At 43.2% G+C, this 18,407-nt stretch overlaps 1 protein-coding gene across 1 annotated transcript in view; it reads left to right on the top strand.

Annotated features, from left to right (window-relative positions):
* Positions 1–18,407, top strand: part of TENM4 (teneurin transmembrane protein 4) — a gene marked incomplete in the record, with an annotated part of 1,986,086 nt that overhangs the window by 1,654,449 nt on the left and 313,230 nt on the right. The window contains 1 exon segment of the mRNA XM_073612821.1: positions 14,379–14,700. Coding sequence (XP_073468922.1) covers positions 14,379–14,700 — 322 coding nt within the window.

Genomic DNA, 18,407 nt, shown 5'->3' with positions numbered 1-18,407 from the left:
TGGCCCCGAGATACGGGGCCTCAAAGTCAGTTCGGAAAATGTCATTCTCTGCTGCAGAAAAGTGCTTGACTCGAGTATAAGCCGAGGGGGGCATTTTCAGCACAAAAAAATGTGCTGAAAAACTCAGCTTATACTCGAGTATATACGGTATGCTTTCTACAATGAGTATAAAGTCAACACCACCAATACCATTCCCTTAAAGCTCACATGAATTAATGTATGTATTGCGATAACCCTAAGGGCCCAATAAAGACTTGCTCACACCAGCCTGGTCCGCTGCGGTACGTAAACACACATGCGTTTACATGTGTTGTGTTCGGGCAAGGCATTTATTTTGAATGGGCTGCCCTACACAGCACAGCAGACCAAAATGTGTACATGCAGCAAGTTCGGCAGTGCACCGCAACACATGCTAGTGCTTTGCCCAGGTGAATTGGAATGCCATTTAAAATAAATGCACTGCATTGCAACAACACTTGTAATGTCCGTGTTACCGCAGCGTGTTTATGTGAATAAGCCATTAGCCTTGTCCGCACGTATTAACGTGTGTTGTGTCGTGTGTTAAGGAACATTGCATTGGAAAAGCCCATTCATTTAAATGGGCTGCCCGGCACACCAAAAATCATGCATGTAGCTTTTTTTTTTTTGGCAGAACAGTGCACAGCACCACAATTCACAGTGTAGGGCTATAGATGGCAATACAAAACCTGACAGGGGAACTATATCCACCCCAATAATCAAAAACCAACAATATTAAGATGTTTGGACTGAAGTCGAGGTACAAAGAAAGCCTTTATTGACAAAATATGTTTCCATTCAGGAGGTGTTGTGGATACTTGACAGCCTTAGCAATTTAGCTAGCATGGCAGCTAAATGTAAAATGGGAAGGCCAAATATGAAAATTACAACCAGTCAGCAGGCTGTGTCAAAGTGCAAAATGTTTGATGGGAATTAACTTGATAGTTCTTTGAAAATGCCATAGCACTTACTACAGCATTTCATAGTAATGTGTGTTTTTATGGTGTATTGAGGTGCATTAAGGGCTCATTCAGAATGAATTTAATAAGTGTGTGTGTATATATTTATATTTTACGCAGCTAACATCCAGAGTAGAGGAACAAAAAGTCACTGGCCTGGGTCATCACAGCATATCACCACTGGCCCGGGTCATCACAGCATATCACCACTGGCCCGGGTCATCACAGCATATCACCACTAGCCCGGGTCATCACAGCATATCACCACTGGCCTGGGTCATCACAGCATATCACCACTGGCCTGGGTCATCACAGCATATCACCACTGGCCTGGGTCATCACAGCATATCACCACTGGCCTGGGTCATCACAGCATATCACCACTGGCCTGGGTCATCACAGCATATCACCACTGGCCTGGGTCATCACAGCATATCACCACTGGCCTGGGTCATCACAGCATATCACCACTGGCCTGGGTCATCACAGCATATCACCACTGGCCCGGGTCATCACAGCATATCACCACTGGCCCGGGTCATCACAGCATATCACCACTGGCCCGGGTCATCACAGCATATCACCACTGGCCCGGGTCATCACAGCATATCACCACTGGCCCGGGTCATCACAGCATATCACCACTGGCCCGGGTCATCACAGCATATCACCACTGGCCCGGGTCATCACAGCATATCACCACTGGCCCGGGTCATCACAGCATATCACCACTGGCCCGGGTCATCACAGCATATCACCACTGGCCCGGGTCATCACAGCATATCACCACTGGCCTGGGTCATCACAGCATATCACCACTGGCCTGGGTCATCACAGCATATCACCACTGGCCTGGGTCATCACAGCATATCACCACTGGCCTGGGTCATCACAGCATATCACCACTGGCCCGGGTCATCACAGCATATCACCACTGGCCCGGGTCATCACAGCATATCACCACTGGCCCGGGTCATCACAGCATATCACCACTGGCCCGGGTCATCACAGCATATCACCACTGGCCCGGGTCATCACAGCATATCACCACTGGCCCGGGTCATCACAGCATATCACCACTGGCCCGGGTCATCACAGCATATCACCACTGGCCCGGGTCATCACAGCATATCACCACTGGCCTGGGTCATCACAGCATATGCCCCGTACACACGAGTGGAAGGTTATTGGCTCCAACTTGTCTTGCATACACACGGTCACACAAATGTTGGCCAACAATTACGAACGTAGTGACGTACGTGATATCTCCATTCCGAACGCTAGTTTTACAAGACCGAGCGCTGCCGGCTCGCACTTGATTCCGAGCACGTGTGGACTTTTGTCCGTCGGACTTGTGTACACACGATTGGAAAGTCTGACAACAAACATCTGTTGGCGGAAAATTTGAGAACCTGCTAGCCAACTGTTAGCCAATTTGTTGGTGGAAAGTCCGACAACAAATTATCGCTGGAGCGTACACAAGGTCGGACTTTCCGCCAACAAGCTCACATCCAACATTTGTTGTCGGAAAATCCGATCGTGTGTACGGGGCATTAGAGTAAAGCTTGGGTATACACTGCTAAAATTTTGTAAAAACATTTTTCAATGTAAGAATGTTTCTTCTTTTTTCTAATCCAGAGTTTCTCAACCAGGGTTCCATGGAACCCTAGGATTTCTCCAGAGTTTGCTAGGGGTTCCTTGAGCAATATCTGCCTCTTTGATAAGTTCCCACTGATACTACTGATCTTTTATTTAGCTATCTGTAAAGGGAGAATTCTTCCCAATGACCACAAGTGTGAGGAACATTCTTCCCTCTGACCATCACACTAATGTATCATGAGTTGTAGATTATAATAATTTTTAGCAAGGGTTCCCTGAGACCAGAAAGTTATCTCAAGGATACCTCTGTGTTGAAAAGGTTGAGAAAGGTTGTTTCTAATTAGCAGGGACAACTCCACGTTCATTTCCGACCACATTGATGAGAAAATTTGAAAAAACAGGATGGAAAATTTTTTCTTGAATGTATGAATTTTTAACAGTATAAGTGGTTTTTGTTTGGCAAAGATCATTTTTTCATATGTTAAAATCAAACAAAATTTTTAACTGTTTTAGATGACATTCACATGTTATGAAAATTTTCATACACATTTTTACTAAGAATTGTTCAAAATTGTGCCAGCCTAGCCATCTCAGTACAAAGAGAACAAGAAATCTGTATATGGTGTCCCTCTGCTTGTCTAATGCTGTTGTGTTTTTTTATTTTTTTTATTTTTTTTTCCTGATGGAGTGATGACCATTCTGAAATGTATCGAAATAAAGCTTTCTGAAGTGTATCTACAGAAGCCTTTCTCAACCTCTCTACCCCAGAGGAACCCCTAATGTAATCTTGAACGCTTGCTAAAACAATTCCAGGTCAATGAGGGTAATGCCCCTTACATTAGTGGTCAGTAGAAAGACTGCCACCGTTACAGTGGTCAGAATGTCACCTACAGAACACTAAAAGAGATAATTGGTGTTCTGCTGCTGGCTTTACCAAGTGACGTTGGCCCTGGAACTATTCAGACATCATTAGATGGTAGGTCAATCAGCCACAACCCAAGGAACCCCTGGTAACCTTTGGAGGAACCTTGAGGTTCCACAGAACCCTGGTTGAGAATGGCTAATCTACATGTGGTTCATTATAATTACCTGAATGGCGTATCATCTTGCATCATTTTTGTTTGACCTGTAACATCAAACCACACTAGTGAACCTGCCGGCAGGAGAGAACTAACGCTCTATACCTCAAGCCTACTGGCTGTTTTACACTTAAGTGCCTAACAGCCACTATGCAAGGTAAGGGAAACCATGTACAGACTTCTTCTCTTAGTTACATAGTGGGTGAGGTTGAGAAAAGATACAAAAGTCCATCGAGTCCAACCTTAAAAAAAAAAAAAAAAAAGAAGTTTATCCGTAAAGGTGCCATTGGGCCCAACATGAGTGCATACAGTCCACTTTGTGTTCCTCAGAACCTTCAGCTGGGCAAGTCGTGGGAAGTGCTTTTAGACCGGCTTAACACCTTTGCAATGCATGTGTTGGTGCCATTCATTCTTCAATTTAGGGCCACAGTGTCATCAAAGACTGTGCATGGTGGGGGGGGGGGGGGGTGTTGGGCTGGGGGCACAACACCAAAACTTGTCTGTCATAGATGCCTCCCCAATAGATATAAAAAACATCAATTCATCATTAGTACACCGTTACATGTGTTTTTTACATGTAAGCAGTTTAGACATGAATGTGAGCTGGTATTGGCCTATTGCAGTCTCTGTACAGCAGGGCTGGAGTGTGAGAGGAAAAAGCATCTTACAGAAGCCAATCAGTTTAGCATGCTGATAGCAGGAGAAAGCGGAGTGACACAGTCACTGTGCCGCATCTCTTTTAACTTTCCAGTAACAGCCCATCGGTGGGTTCAGGACGGGTTGAATGATACTTACCATCAGACTGAGGACATCCAGTGGCATATAAAAAATGTACTGCAGGTAAAGACTATAGATTGAATATTGCAGCCAAAAAACAGGTTTTATTTTAATTTTAAATGAGGTATTGATTTTTATCTTCTTCTTTTTGGCTGGAGTTCTGCTTGAAAGCGTCCAAAGATATAAAAATCAGAGCTGATATGCTGTGATGATCTGAGAAGGTGCTCAGAGATTGGCTTTAAGACTAAGAAGTCTATTAACGCTTTATTTTATAAATAATTCTATGGTAATTTTTTTTTCTGTATATCTAAGAACAAGATATGATTTATTATATACATACTGTATATTTATTGCAGATTTCTTTGTTATTTGCAGCATTTTCATATGTTAGCAGTGAGAGTGATAATGACTGTAAAATGTAAAAACCCATACAATAAAATAACTTCTGTTTTAGACCAGGGGTCTCCAAACTTTCTAAAGAAAGGGCCAGTTTACGGTCCTTCAGACTTTAGGGAGGGGCCAGACTGAGCCCAATAAACAATACTTGGTCTTTGGTATTAGGGGGGGGGGGAATAGTTGGTGTCAGTGGGGGGGGGGGATAGTGCCCCCATTGTTGGTGTCAGTGGAAGGAATGATGCCCCCATTGTTGGTGTCAGTGGAAGGAATGGTGCCCCCATTGTTGGTGTCAGTGGAAGAAATGGTGCCCCCATTGTTGGTGTCAGTGGAAGGTATGGTGCCCCCATTGCTGGTGTCAGTGGAAGAAATGGTGCCCCCATTGTTGGTGTCAGTGGAAGGAATGGTGCCCCCATTGTTGGTGTCAGTGGAAGGAATGGTGCCCCCATTGTTGGTGTCAGTGGAAGGAATGGTGCCTCCATTGTTGGTGTCAGTGGAAGGAATGGTGCCCCCATTGTTGGTGTCAGTGGAAGGAACGTTAGAGCGAGAGCAATAATTCTAGCCCTAGACCTCCTCTGTAACTCAAAACATGTAACCGGTAAAAAATCTTTAAGTACCGAAGTTTGGCACCATTCCACGAGCGTGTGCAATTTTGAAGCGTGACATGTTAGGTATCTGTTTACGTGGTGTATAACTTCATCTTTTACATTATGCAAAAAAAATTGGGCTAACTTTACTGTTTTTTGTTTTTTTTTGTTTTTTTAAACACAAAACTGTTTTAAAAAAACAGTAAAAAAAAATTGCTGCACAAATACCGTGCGAGATAAATAGTTGCAACGACCACCATTGTATTCTCTAGGGTCTTTGCTAAAAGAAAAAAATATATAATGTTTGGAGGTTCTATGTAATTTTCTAGCAAAAAAAAATTATGATTTTTACATGTAGGAGAGAAATGTCAGAATTGGCCTGGGTGGCAAGTGGTTAAGAACCGATTAATTGCTGGCTTTTTTTTTTTTTTACATTTTCAGCTGTCAGTGGGGGAATTCCACTGACAGCTGAAAGAATCGAGCCTGAGAGTATCTAGTTCAAGTATTGGTGCATTTACATGAGTACAAATACTTGCGCAAATGCTTGGTATCGGCACCGGTATCGGCGCAACCGTAGTAATTTACGTTTTTGATTCTGAGCTGTTCCCTGCACTACTTCTTTTTTCCACCACTAGATGTCATTTGGTGGAATGACGCCCAGTGCCAACCCAATTCTTCTGAGCCCCAAGGCTGTCATGGATCCACCCTATTATTATGCCAGCTTGGGCTCTGAGAATTATTGTCATGTAAACATCAGTAAGGACCACCACCACCCCCCTGGAGAAGAAGACAACCCATGAGAACATCAGATTGGCCTGAAGGCCCTTGGAAAAATATTTGAAACCTGCCTTCCACCATGTGTAGTAATCTGGTACAGGGAGCTGACCTCTCAACAAGACATCAGATTTTTTTTTTTTTTTTCCTTGGCCGGTCCATCTCCTCATTAGGGCCGAGCGCTGCGACCAACAGATGTGCTGCCATTTTCAAAGGCTCCAATAAAGTGACCTTTGTTGGGTAAAGCTCTTTCTTATACTGGTTCCTTCATCCCTCTTCTTAGCAGAACTCATTGGTACAGTAAAGTGTGATCATATTTGATGCATTAAGCCTCTTTAGTACTTTGCACTGTTTTTTTTTTTTTTTCCCCCTCTTCTATACTATTATGAAGGTTCATAATTTACACATGACAGCTGTTGCTGCGCCATTAATGGTGATGATGATGGCGCTCAGCGGGACTCTCATTAAATGCCTAGAATTTGTTGGCGTCATTTGCAGAAGTTCCAATCAATCTCTGGCTCTAGTTGTTGAGTAATGTACAATTTTGTATACTGGTATAATTGTCATATTGTGTTACACCATCTTAGCATGGCGGGGGCGTTTACATTAATCAAGTTTACGACCCATAATAAAAAAAAAAAAATTTAATCTGAACTCCAAGCACAAAAACTTTCATTAAATACAATGCTCAATAGCTAAAAAAAGAGCATAAATCTTTTTTCTTCTTTTTTTTTTTTTTGTGAGCCAGATACCTTTGCAAACTCAGACATTACCTTGCTAAAGGTAGCAATGACATCATCACTTTGCTGTACATACCCTGTGCAAAAGGCAGAGCTGTGGGAGGGGCCCAGCAGGCCCCACCCACTACAGGCTGCCTGTAGAAAACTACAGGAGGGGGCGGAGACGAGACCAGTCACTCTGCACAAGGAGAGGGAGCAGCAGTGACCGGTCATTATTATGGGAAGCGCTAAAGTTTCACACAGGATTACTACAGAGACCTGGAAGAAACACACAAAGCACACCAAGATTTCTTGAAGAATATACACTATATTGTTAAAAGTATTGAGACACCTGTCTTTACAACACACATGAACTTTAATGTCCTCCCAGTCTTAGTCCGTAGGGTTCAATATTGAGTTGTCCCACCCTTTGCAGCTATAACAGCTTCAACTCTTCTGGGAAGGCCGTCCACAAGGTTTAGGAGTGTGTCTATGGGAATGTTTGACCATTCTTCCAGAAGCGCATTTGTGAGGTCAGGCACTGATGTTGATGAGAAGGCCTGGCTCGCAGTCTCCCCTCTAATTCATCCCAAAGGTTTTCTATTGGGTTGAGGTCAGGACTCTGTGCAGGCCAGTCAAGTTCCTCCACCCCAAACTCGCTCATCCATGGCTTTATGGGCCTTGATTTGGTGGAGGATAGATTATGATGTGGGGTTGTTTTTCAGGGGTCGGGCTTCTTTTTGTCTGAGGGCCAGTTCACACCACATGCAGTCCAGTGCATTTTTTTTCTGCATCAAAAAACCATTGAAAGTGGCATAGTTCACACCAGTGTGGTCATTTCCAGGGTTTTCCAGTTCAAGAACGTGCTGCATTTTTCCTGCATTGGACCGTACTGGAACGCAGTAAAACGCATCAAAAACTCAATGGAATGCACTGGAGAGCATCAAAAATGCACCTGACTCCAGTGCAGTGAAGAAAGTTCCAGGGAAGGAAACTCTTAAGGCGTCAGCATAACAAGACATTTTGGACAATTTCATGCTCCCAACTTTGTGGGAACAGTTTGGGGACGACCCCTTCCTGTTCCAACATGACTGCGCACCAGTGCACAAAGCAAGGTCCATAAAGATATGAATGAGCGAGTTTGGGGTGGAGGAACTTGGCTGACCTGCACAGAGTCCTGACCTCAACCAGATAGAACACCTTTGGGATAAATTAGAGTAGAAACTGCGAGCCAGGCCTTCTCATCCAACAGCACACAAATGTGTTTCTGGAAGAATGGTCCAACATTCCCATAGACACACACTCCTAAACCTTGTGGAACAGCCTTCCCAGAAGAGTTGAAGCTGTTATGGCTGCAAGGGGTGGGCCAACTCAATATTGAACCCTACAGACTAAGACTGGGATGCCATTAAAGTTCATGTGCGTGCAAAGGCAGGTGTCCCAATACTTTTGACAATATAATGTATGTCTAAATGATAGGTTCTCTTTGAATAGGTACCATCTCTGGTTGCACGTGCTGGGATTTGTAGTCCCTAGGCAACAGTAAAAGCAGCAAGTTGCTGTGGCGTCTGGGGATTTAAAAATGAATAAAAGAAAGGTCAGAAGCGGCGAAGAAGGGACAGAACAGTAAAATAATACACACAACATATCAAACTGACAGAAGGTGTACAAATATTCCGCCGGTACTGAGTAAAGAAGCAGCGGCGCTATGCAAATACGAAGGTAAAATGACGGGCGCGGTTTGATGTGAAATCAGACGCTTCCAGCATAATAATCTGGAATGGCGCTGCGATAAACACAGCTACTAAGGGGAGTACTTAGATCTGGCTTCCTGTTTTTTTATTCTAATATTGTGAGACCTCCGGTATTCAATGCCCTATCTAGAAGGAGCGTGCACGCTTACAGAAGCACCCCATTAAGCAGTATTTGCATTATTTTCCGCATAACGCAGTTTCAGGAAATCCAATGTCAATGCTGTAAAAAAAAAAAAAACGGAAAAACAAAAAATTGTATTTAATAAAAAGTGCAACCAATAAAGCAAAGGGCACTACCCCATAGTAAGCAATCACAATGAAAAATTTTGGGAAAAATTAGGCAGTTACATTTAAAATGAGAGCCCATTGTAGATGAAATGGCAACACGCTGCAATGCAGTTCAACACACGGAGAAATGCGTACATTGGTGTGATTGGGTCCCTACTGACCGGCGTTCTGTTCTTATACTTTCTTTCTCATTAATATTTGATATGAGATCTAATAAATATTTCCAAATCTCTCTGAGGCCAGGCGTTGTTGAAGTTGCATAATACGTAAGGCTATAGAACTATAGACAAAACTTCTTTTTTTTTTCTATTTCTATAGAGCAAGGGATGGTTATAACCCCTGTCAGCATTTTTTTCCCCCACCATCTATGTCTCATTGCGCAGATTTCCCTTCACTTCCTGTCCCATAGCCAAACAGGAAGTGAGAGAAAATCCCTGCAAAGTAATGGAATTCCTTTTGGGGACTCCCAGCAGGTCACCAGAACTAGTATCCCCATTGGAAGATTTGCCCTCTATTGCTTTTCAGGGGACAACCCAAATTTTTTTAGTTTTTTTTTTTTTTTAACTTTCAATGATGATGATAATCATCAAAGGAGAGGGAGGAATTCTCCCTAACAGGAGCACAGACAGCAAAAAAAAAACAAAAAAAAAACTGACAGGTGTTGTAATTCATCTCCACTCTATTTAAAACTAATAGGGCGTACACACGGTCGGACTTTGTTTGGACATTCCGACAACAAAATCCTAGGATTTTCCTCCGACAGATGTTGGCTCAAACTTGTCTTGCATACACATGGTCGGACAAAGTTGTCGGAAAATCCGATCGTTCTAAACGCGGTGACGTAAAACACGTACGTCGGGACTATAAACGGGGCAGTGGCCAATAGCTTTCATCTCTTTATTTATTCTGAGCGTGCGTGGCACTTTGTCGGATTTGTGTACACACGATCGGAATTTCCGGCAACGGATTTTGTTGTCGGAAAATTTTATAGCCTGCTCTCAAACTTTGTGTGTCGGAAAATCCGATGGAAAATGTGTGATGGAGCCCACACACGGTCGGAATTTCCGACAACAAGGTCCTATCACACATTTTCCGTCGGAAAATCCGACCGTGTGTACGGGGCATAAAAGTTTTGTCTTTTAGTCATACTTTATGCCCTGATGAAGGAGATATGTGTAAGCCCCAAAAAGTGTTGGATTTTTAATTCTTTTGATTATTCAAAAGAAAAATCACCATTTCTATGACTCCCTTACTGTTTTCTATATATATGAATTCAGCTTAAAAAACATAAAACAGACAGTAGCAGTATTGGACAGTGATCATTTGTGAATTGGAGATCTAGCGCCACTTACGTATGTATGTACCCCATGTTTGTATTGCTGCTTAGGACAGAATGGGAAAATACTAAATGATTGGCGGGGGGGGGGGTGTTAATAGAGTCGTTTGGGGGCATTTGTCCTGATGACGACTGATTAAGAGGGTATTTTTCTTTGGAGAGATTTCCATTCACTTTCTGTTGCATTGTAGGACAGTAAGTACAGGGAGATCTCCCTAAGAGCAAAAGTCCATTGATGGGTAGATAATTGGGGATGGAAAGCTGAATTAATAAATAGATAGATGGATACCAGGCTTGGTGAATGGATGGAATGATAGCTGCATGGATGGGTGGATGGAAGGATGGATGGATAGCTGAATAGACTGATAGCTGAATGGATGGAGAGCTGAATGGATGGAGAGCTGAACAGATACCAGGATTGATGGATGGATACCAGGGTGGATGAATACCCTGGATGGATGGATTGATAGCTGGGTGGATGGAAGGGCAGATGGATACCTGGATGGCTGGATAGATAGTTGATGGATAGTTGCATGGGTAGATAGTTGATGGATAGTTGCATGGGTATATAGTTGATGGATAGTTGCATGGGTAGATAGTTGATGGATAGTTGCATGGGTAGATAGTTGATGGATAGTTGCATGGGTAGATAGTTGATGGATAGTTGCATGGGTAGATAGCTGGATGGATAGTTGAATGGATAGCTGGATTGATAGTTGAATGGATAGCTGGATGGATGGATAGTTGAACCGATGGATACCTGGATGGATGAATAGCTAATTGAATGGATGCATGGATAGATAGTTGAATGAATAGCTGAATACCTGGATGGATCAATGGACAGATGGCTGGCTGGCTGAATGGATGGTTGGTTTGATGGATACTTGGATGGATGGCTATCTGGATGAATAGAAGGATGGATGGAAAGCTTGATAACTGCATGGATAGATAGTTGAATGGATAGATAGATGAATAACTAAATGGATGGCTAGCTGGATGGTGCATATTTTTTTTGGAATGCCTGCATAAAGTTTAGTGATAGATCGAGAAAGAGAGAAAGTTAGTGGATGGATAGAGGGTGAAGAGAGATGTATATAATGTACATGTGATCCTTCCTTCTGCATTGATGTTGTTGCATGGGTCATATAAGGCAGAGAACAATACACTGTCTATTGCTTATATTGTCTCCTTGGTGGGGGGGGGGGAGGGGGGGATTTCTGAAATGCTTGAGCAGCTAAGAGATTGCTTCTTCTTTGGGTGTTATAACCTGGATCTTGAAATAAATATATATATATTTAATCTGGTATTACAGATAATATATTACTTGGACTTAATTATGAACCTGACATATCAAGATATTGGTGACTAAATAAGTCTTGCAGATGTCTGGAAGACCTTTACGAGATTTGGAGTTCTAGGACCACTTTTATGAACCCTGTAGTCTGTCTTTGACGGGGAGTGATTTCTTGGTTCACTGCATGATGGTTTGGATAGTTCTTTTGACCTATTTACACCTCCTATACTGTATCTTCTGATGAAGCAGATCCAGGATTTGGGAAACGCGTTGAGTGTTCTCCTCCATCCCACTGCAGGAATCGGCTCCACCAGAATGGAAGTAATGACAGATGTATAGAATTGTAGAGATATCTAAATGTGCTGCGAAGTGGGTGATTGAGGTTGTGTTTGGCGGGATAATTATGACATATTGAAACTTCAGTTACATACAACTTCATGGACATTTTTTAAGTTTTTTTTTTTTTTTTTTTTTTTTAAGATGTATCAGCAATAAGAATCCCATTATATTATGTTATAGTCTATGGCAGCCTTTATTAACCTTTTCAACATAGATGAACCCTTAAAATAAATTTCCGGTCTCAGGGAACCCCTACTAAAAATGACTATATCATCTACAACTCATGATACATTAGTGTGATGGTCAGTGGGAAGATTGCTCCTAACACTTGTGGTCCTTGAGAAAAATTAACCCCTTACAGATGTTGGTGGGAACTTATCTGAGAAGCAGGAATTGCTCATTGCTCAAGGAACCCCTAGCAACCTCTGGAGGAACCCTTGTTGCGTTTCCTGTACAGTAACCTACACTGGAAGCTCATAAACTTGAGTTTACGAGCTTTTGGCATTTTTTTTCTAGCCATAGCTCCTAAACTCAACTCCATAAAAGCCCATGTGTCAATGTACACATAGGCTTTTAGCAGAGTTTAGGAGCTGCCGTGTTTGGGTGAGCTTCAACCTCCCTCTCCTAAACGTTGAAGAATGATGTTCAGGATAGGAACATTTTGACGCCGGCCACGGGAAAACATGAAATTCGGAAAAAAAACACAGCGATTTTGTGTTTTTCTCGTGCCCGTGGTAAATGTAGGCCAGTGTACATGAAGCCTTAAGAAACCCTGCTCTATGGTAATCCTAATTTAATTTGGCATCTTGAAAGTCCCATTATACACTATATTGTCAAAAGTATTGGATAAGCCTGTCTTTACATGCACATGAACTTTAATGTCCTCCTAGTCTTAGTCTGTAGAGTTCAATATTGAGTTGGTCCAACCTTTGCAGCTATAACAGCTTCAACTCTTCTGGGAAGGCTGTCCACCAGGTTTAGGAGTGTGTCTATGGGAATGTTTGACCATTCTTCCAGAAGCACATTTGTGAGGTCAGGCACTGATGTTTGACGAGAAGGCCTGGCTCGCAGTCTCCGCTCTAATTCATCTCAAAGGTGTTCTATCAGGTTGAGGTCAGGACTCTTTGCCGGCCAGTTTAGTTCCTCCACCCCAAACTCACTCATCAATGTCTTTATGGACCTTTCTTTGTGCACTGGTCCAAATCATTTAGTGGAGGGGGGATTATGGTGTGGGGTTGTTTTTCAGGGGGTTGAGCTTGGGCCCTTAGTTTCAGTTAAGGGAACTCTTAAGGCATCAGCATACCAAGACATTTTGGACAATTTCATGCACCCAACTTTGTGGGAACAGTTTGGGGATGGCCCCTTCCTGTTCTAACATGACTGCGCACCAGTGCAAAAAGCAAGGTCCATAAAGACATGGGTGAGCTAGTTTAGGGTGGAGGAACTTGACTGGCATGCACAGAGTCCTGATCTCAACCCAATAGAACACCTTTGGACGAATTAGAGTGGAGACTGCGAGCCAGGCCTTCTTGTCCAAAATCAGTGCCTGACCTCACAAATAAACTTCTGAAAGAATGGTCAAACATTCCCATAGACACACTCTTAAACTTTGTGGACATCCTTCCCAGAAGAGTTGAAGCTGTTATAGCTGCAAAGGGTGGGCCAACTCAATATTGAACCCTACGGACTAATGCTGTCCATACACTATACGAAAAATCGTCTGAAATTCGGTCATTTGGCCAGTTCGTTTGTTTTTCGGCCAGTTAATGGGCACAAAATCGATGATCATTGGGATGTTTTTGAAGCCAAGAAAAAAACAAAGGGGGAGTTTGGAAATTTTCTGCCGAACGAACGATAAATTGAAAGGTTAATGTGTTTCCCATCCGAACACTGGAGTTTGCATTAGGTATATGTAAAATAACTAACAAAAAATTGATTCATTTATGTCCACTGAACGATTTACCGATCATTACATGATGGCACTATCGTTTGCGCTCACGGCCGAATGTCCATTTTTCGAAAATGGGTTTGGCCGGATTTTTCGTATAGTGTATGGCCAGCAATAAGACTGGGATGCCATTAACGTCATGCGCGTGTAAAGGCAGGTGTCCTAATACTTTTGACAATATAGTGTATATGATTGGGTTTTCATCGTATGGTTATTGTCTGAAAGGGATGTGATGCCTAGATAAATCACCAGCCACATATCAGTTATTCTAGTCATTTTTTTATTGCCACAGACTGTAAATTTTTGTATGTGGGATACAATCAGTAAAATATGAAACATGATTAAATGTGAAAGTCTTTTCAAAAACTGCTTTCAAGTCATCTTTACGGTTATAACTCAAAAGTGTTATCCGATAGGATAAACAATGATGTTTCCCCTTTTGCATTTTATGGGGACTTTGGCGTGCGATTAATGAGAATTTCAAGCTTAATTTGCGACTTCTTCTTTCTTCCAGATCAGCCGTTGGGTCTGCAGAATCACTTGAGACTAAGGACGCCGCCTCCACCGCTGTCCCACCCGCCGAACCCCCACCATGCAGCTTCGATCAACTCCCTGAACAGAGGCAACTTCACGCCTCGGAGTAACCCCAGCCCCGCCCCCACGGACCACTCACTTTCAGGAGAGCCGCCCGGGAGTGTCCAGGATCCTGTCCATGCCCAGGACAACTGGCTCCTCAATAGCAACATCCCCCTGGAGACCAGGTACGGCTCAGTGGCTGGCGGTAGGATCGCGTGCTGCTTTGAGGGCTGTGATGGCAGGTTAGAGACAGGAAAAAGGTAATCTTATGATTCATAAAAGGCTGTTGAAAAATTTAGTCATCGGGACTTCTTTTGTTTTTGTTTGAAGCATGCGGACAAGGAAATAGATTCTGAGATATTTCAGGAGTTTGGCAAGCACCAACAAAACTCTGTAAACTGTGATAATTAGAGACGATCAGCTATATACAGTATTCCTAAACTCAACAATATGTGTCCATATCTCCCGGTCTTCTGGTCCAGAAAGGATAGAAACACCTTCTATCCTTAAAAGTTTTGTTGAGAAAAAAACAATGTACATTTAGTAACAGTTAACCCCAGGGCTTGTTTCTTAAAGGGTAGGTGCAGGAACTCCCCCCTTCTGAGACGTCCCTTGTCTCTGCTCACCCTACCTACCTCTGAGCACCTTCCCTTGGTTCTACCCCCTATCTACCTCCCTGTACTACCCCTTTTAGAGAATACAGTGCCAAGTATTATTTTGTGCTACTAAGTAATTTGTATGGAAGTCTTGGGAGGGGGTAAACATGGCCTTCTGGCTTGGTTCGCCCTCTCTCATGGGGTCTCCCTTCGGGGGAGCCCCACCGAGTACTTGGGTGGGTCTGTTTCGGCAGACCCTCCAGAGAAAGGGGGTCCATCTGGTTTCGGCCAGACGGGCCTGGTGAGTACCTCAGTCCCCGTCTGGAGCCTAACGCCCCCGGGGATCAGGGTAAGGTCCTTACTAGGGAGGACTGTGTAACACCCATTGCACGTTTTGTGTCACTCTTTATGTGTGTGCACTTTTTTTGGCACTGGGTGGAGTTTTTGGGTGTGTTTCACACGCCACTGGATTTTCAAAAAAAAAATTTGTATGGAATGTGTTAATGATAACAAGAAATATAGTAAAACGGTTAGCAACAATACTCCACCCCAGCAGCAATAGACCCCCCCCTCTCAGCAGCAATAGATCCCTCACACAACAATAGACCCCCCCCCCCGCAACAAAATAACACCCCAGCAACAATAGAGTCCCAGCAGCCATCATCAATAGGCCCTCCAACAGCCAGCAGCAATAGATCCCTCCCAGCAACAATTGACCCTCTGCAACAGAAGACCCCCCCACCAGCAATAATCGACCCCCATGCAAAAATAGAACCCCCATCAGCCACAATAGGTCCCCAAGAAGCCAGTACCAGTAGACCCTTCAGCACACCCCAGGACTCATTGTCATTACATACAATTAGTGCTAGAGGTGCCGTAACTGCATCCCCCCCCCCCCCCGCGTTCCCACTAAAAACAAAGCCCTGGTTAACCTTTACAGAATATCTCACTTAAAATGAAATTCCAATTGCAGGGGAGGCCTAAAATTTGTATTTGTATCTCAAGGCAGATGTCAGGGAAAAAATGAGTGGGCCAATCACACATGGGCAGTTGCATTTCTGTGGGTGTTGAAGCGTCAGGCGGCAACTACAGGAAAGAACTCTGTGTCTCTCCAGAAGTTAAAGGGGTTGTAAATCCTCAATGCATTCTATGCATTAAGGTGAACAACCTCCCTGTAATGCAGCTGCCCCCCAGAGCCCCCCCTTTTACTTACCTGAACCCGGTCTTTCCCGCGACAGGGACGAGCACACCATTTCCAGCCGGTGTCTCAGGTCCTGATTGGATAGATTGATAGCAGCGCAGCCATTGGCTCCCGCTGCTGTCAACCAAATCCAAGGATGTGGCAGCCGGGGGGGGGGGGGAGGAGCCGAATCCTGCTGTCTGTGTCAATGGACGCAACAGCAGGACATGGGAGTGCACCCGCACGAGTGCCCCGAGGGAGAGCTCTTCTCCAACGAGGCACTCGGGAAAAGGTGGAGCCAGGAGCGCCACTGAGGGACTCCAGAAGAGGAGGATCGGGGCCACTCTGTGCAAAACTAACTGCACAGAGGAGGTAAGTATAACAGAGAAAGCATCAGCTACAGGGTTGCTTAGCCCACTCAGGGCACTCCAGACCTTGAGAGGGCACCACCAGGATCCTAGGTGGCTTGTGCGTTTCGAGGGACGCCCCCCCCCCCCTTTCTTCAGGTTTGGCTCTGAAGAAGTGGGTGCTTCCCTCCATATTCTGTGTTTATCACATGGATTTGTAAGTTATTTTATTTGTGAATTATTAGCCAGTTGCCGACCAACCACAGTACATATTCTGCGGCAGGTGGGCACGTGCAGGCAAAATTATATATGTGTACGTCATTTTAGCTGCTCAGGTTAAGGGGGGAGGGGGCGCTGTGCTCCCATCCTACAAGTACCTGGGCCAATCATGCAACCTGTACCATGTGATTAGCTGTAGCCAATCACAGATCACTAGTGATCTCAGCTGTCATGAATGGTTAACCCATTCACCACAGTTGAAAACTCTGCTGTTCAACTGTAAAACTGATCTCCATTGTAAAAGCAAAAAAATAAAAAAATTAAAAAATCCCTGATCAACCCCCAGTGTTACTATGGTAACAATGAACTACTCTGATGAAAATATGTAAAACAAAAATAGTAAAAATGAAATAATTTAATTGATTTTTTTTTTTTTTTTTTTTTAGTATACTGTCACCAGTCATTGTCTCTGATCACCACCATATCGGTCATATGATGACGCTGTACTGCACTGGTGACAGTATGTAAAAAAAAAAAAAAGAAAAAGTGAAAAAAATGTATTCAATTTCTTTATTTTCAAAAATAAAAACTTAAACAAACTCTCCATGCCTCTTACTAAATGCCTCAGACTGTCTACTTTCCAAAAAGGGGTCATTTGGGGGGTAATTTGTATTGTTCTGACATTTTAAGTCTCAAGAAATTAGAAACTTTAGGATCAAATATATATAATTACCATAGTTTGTAGACGCTATCACCTTCAACACAAATGAATATACACTTATTTGGATTTTTTATTTTTTTACCAAATAAACATGTAGCAGAATACATTTTGGCCTAAATTTATGATAACATTTGATGTTATCGGATATAAAAGAAAAGACCAAAATTAAAAAAAAAAAAAAAAATTCTACTTTCTGTCATAAAACAGAAAGTAGAACATTTTTTTTTTTGTTTTTTTTTTTAATTTTGGTCTTTTTTTTTTTATATCGCAAAAGATAAAAATTCCAGTGGTGATCAAAGAAAGCTCTATTTGTGTGAAAAGAATGATAAAAATGTAATTTGTGTACAGTGTTGCATGACTTCGCCAGTTAAATAATGACGTGGTGCTGAATAGCAAAAATGCCCTGGTCATGAAGGGGGTAAAACCTTCCAGGGCTCAAGTGGTTAATGGTGCATGGGATAATGCATTAAGCTGGTGCGACGTCTTTTTTTTTTTTTTTTTGTAGAGTGCTACCTGGACTCCCCCAGTCCTAGGAGGGCAGCAGGGCTTTGTGTATCTTTGACCCGTGTGGTGAAGCAGATGTTTATGAAGAACTAGCACCAAATCATCACACCCATGCCCGTGAGGTGTTTTGTTTTGGTACAGGTTCTAACCTTTCCTGCTCTAAAATGAAAAATGGCTTTAGTTGTACATTATTTTTTGGGGGGTTGAGCTAAGTTTTAGGGTTTAGTGTTAGGGCCAGCTTATTGTTGTAATCTTGAGGTTACGGGTCAGGGACCCCCCCGGGGAACGCTTTTTTATTTGCTTTTGTTGCTGACTAGGGATGAGGTTGGGTGTTTGGATCTAACGTGTGGGCAAACCCACCAGGTATCGTGCAGAATGGTGGCTAAGTGGTTAGCTCTTC

Source organism: Aquarana catesbeiana, linkage group LG02, assembly GCF_042186555.1.
Source record: "Aquarana catesbeiana isolate 2022-GZ linkage group LG02, ASM4218655v1, whole genome shotgun sequence".
NCBI lineage: Eukaryota > Metazoa > Chordata > Amphibia > Anura > Ranidae > Aquarana > Aquarana catesbeiana.
Note: the sequence above shows the minus strand (reverse complement) of the source record. Positions and strands in the feature narration are given on the sequence as shown.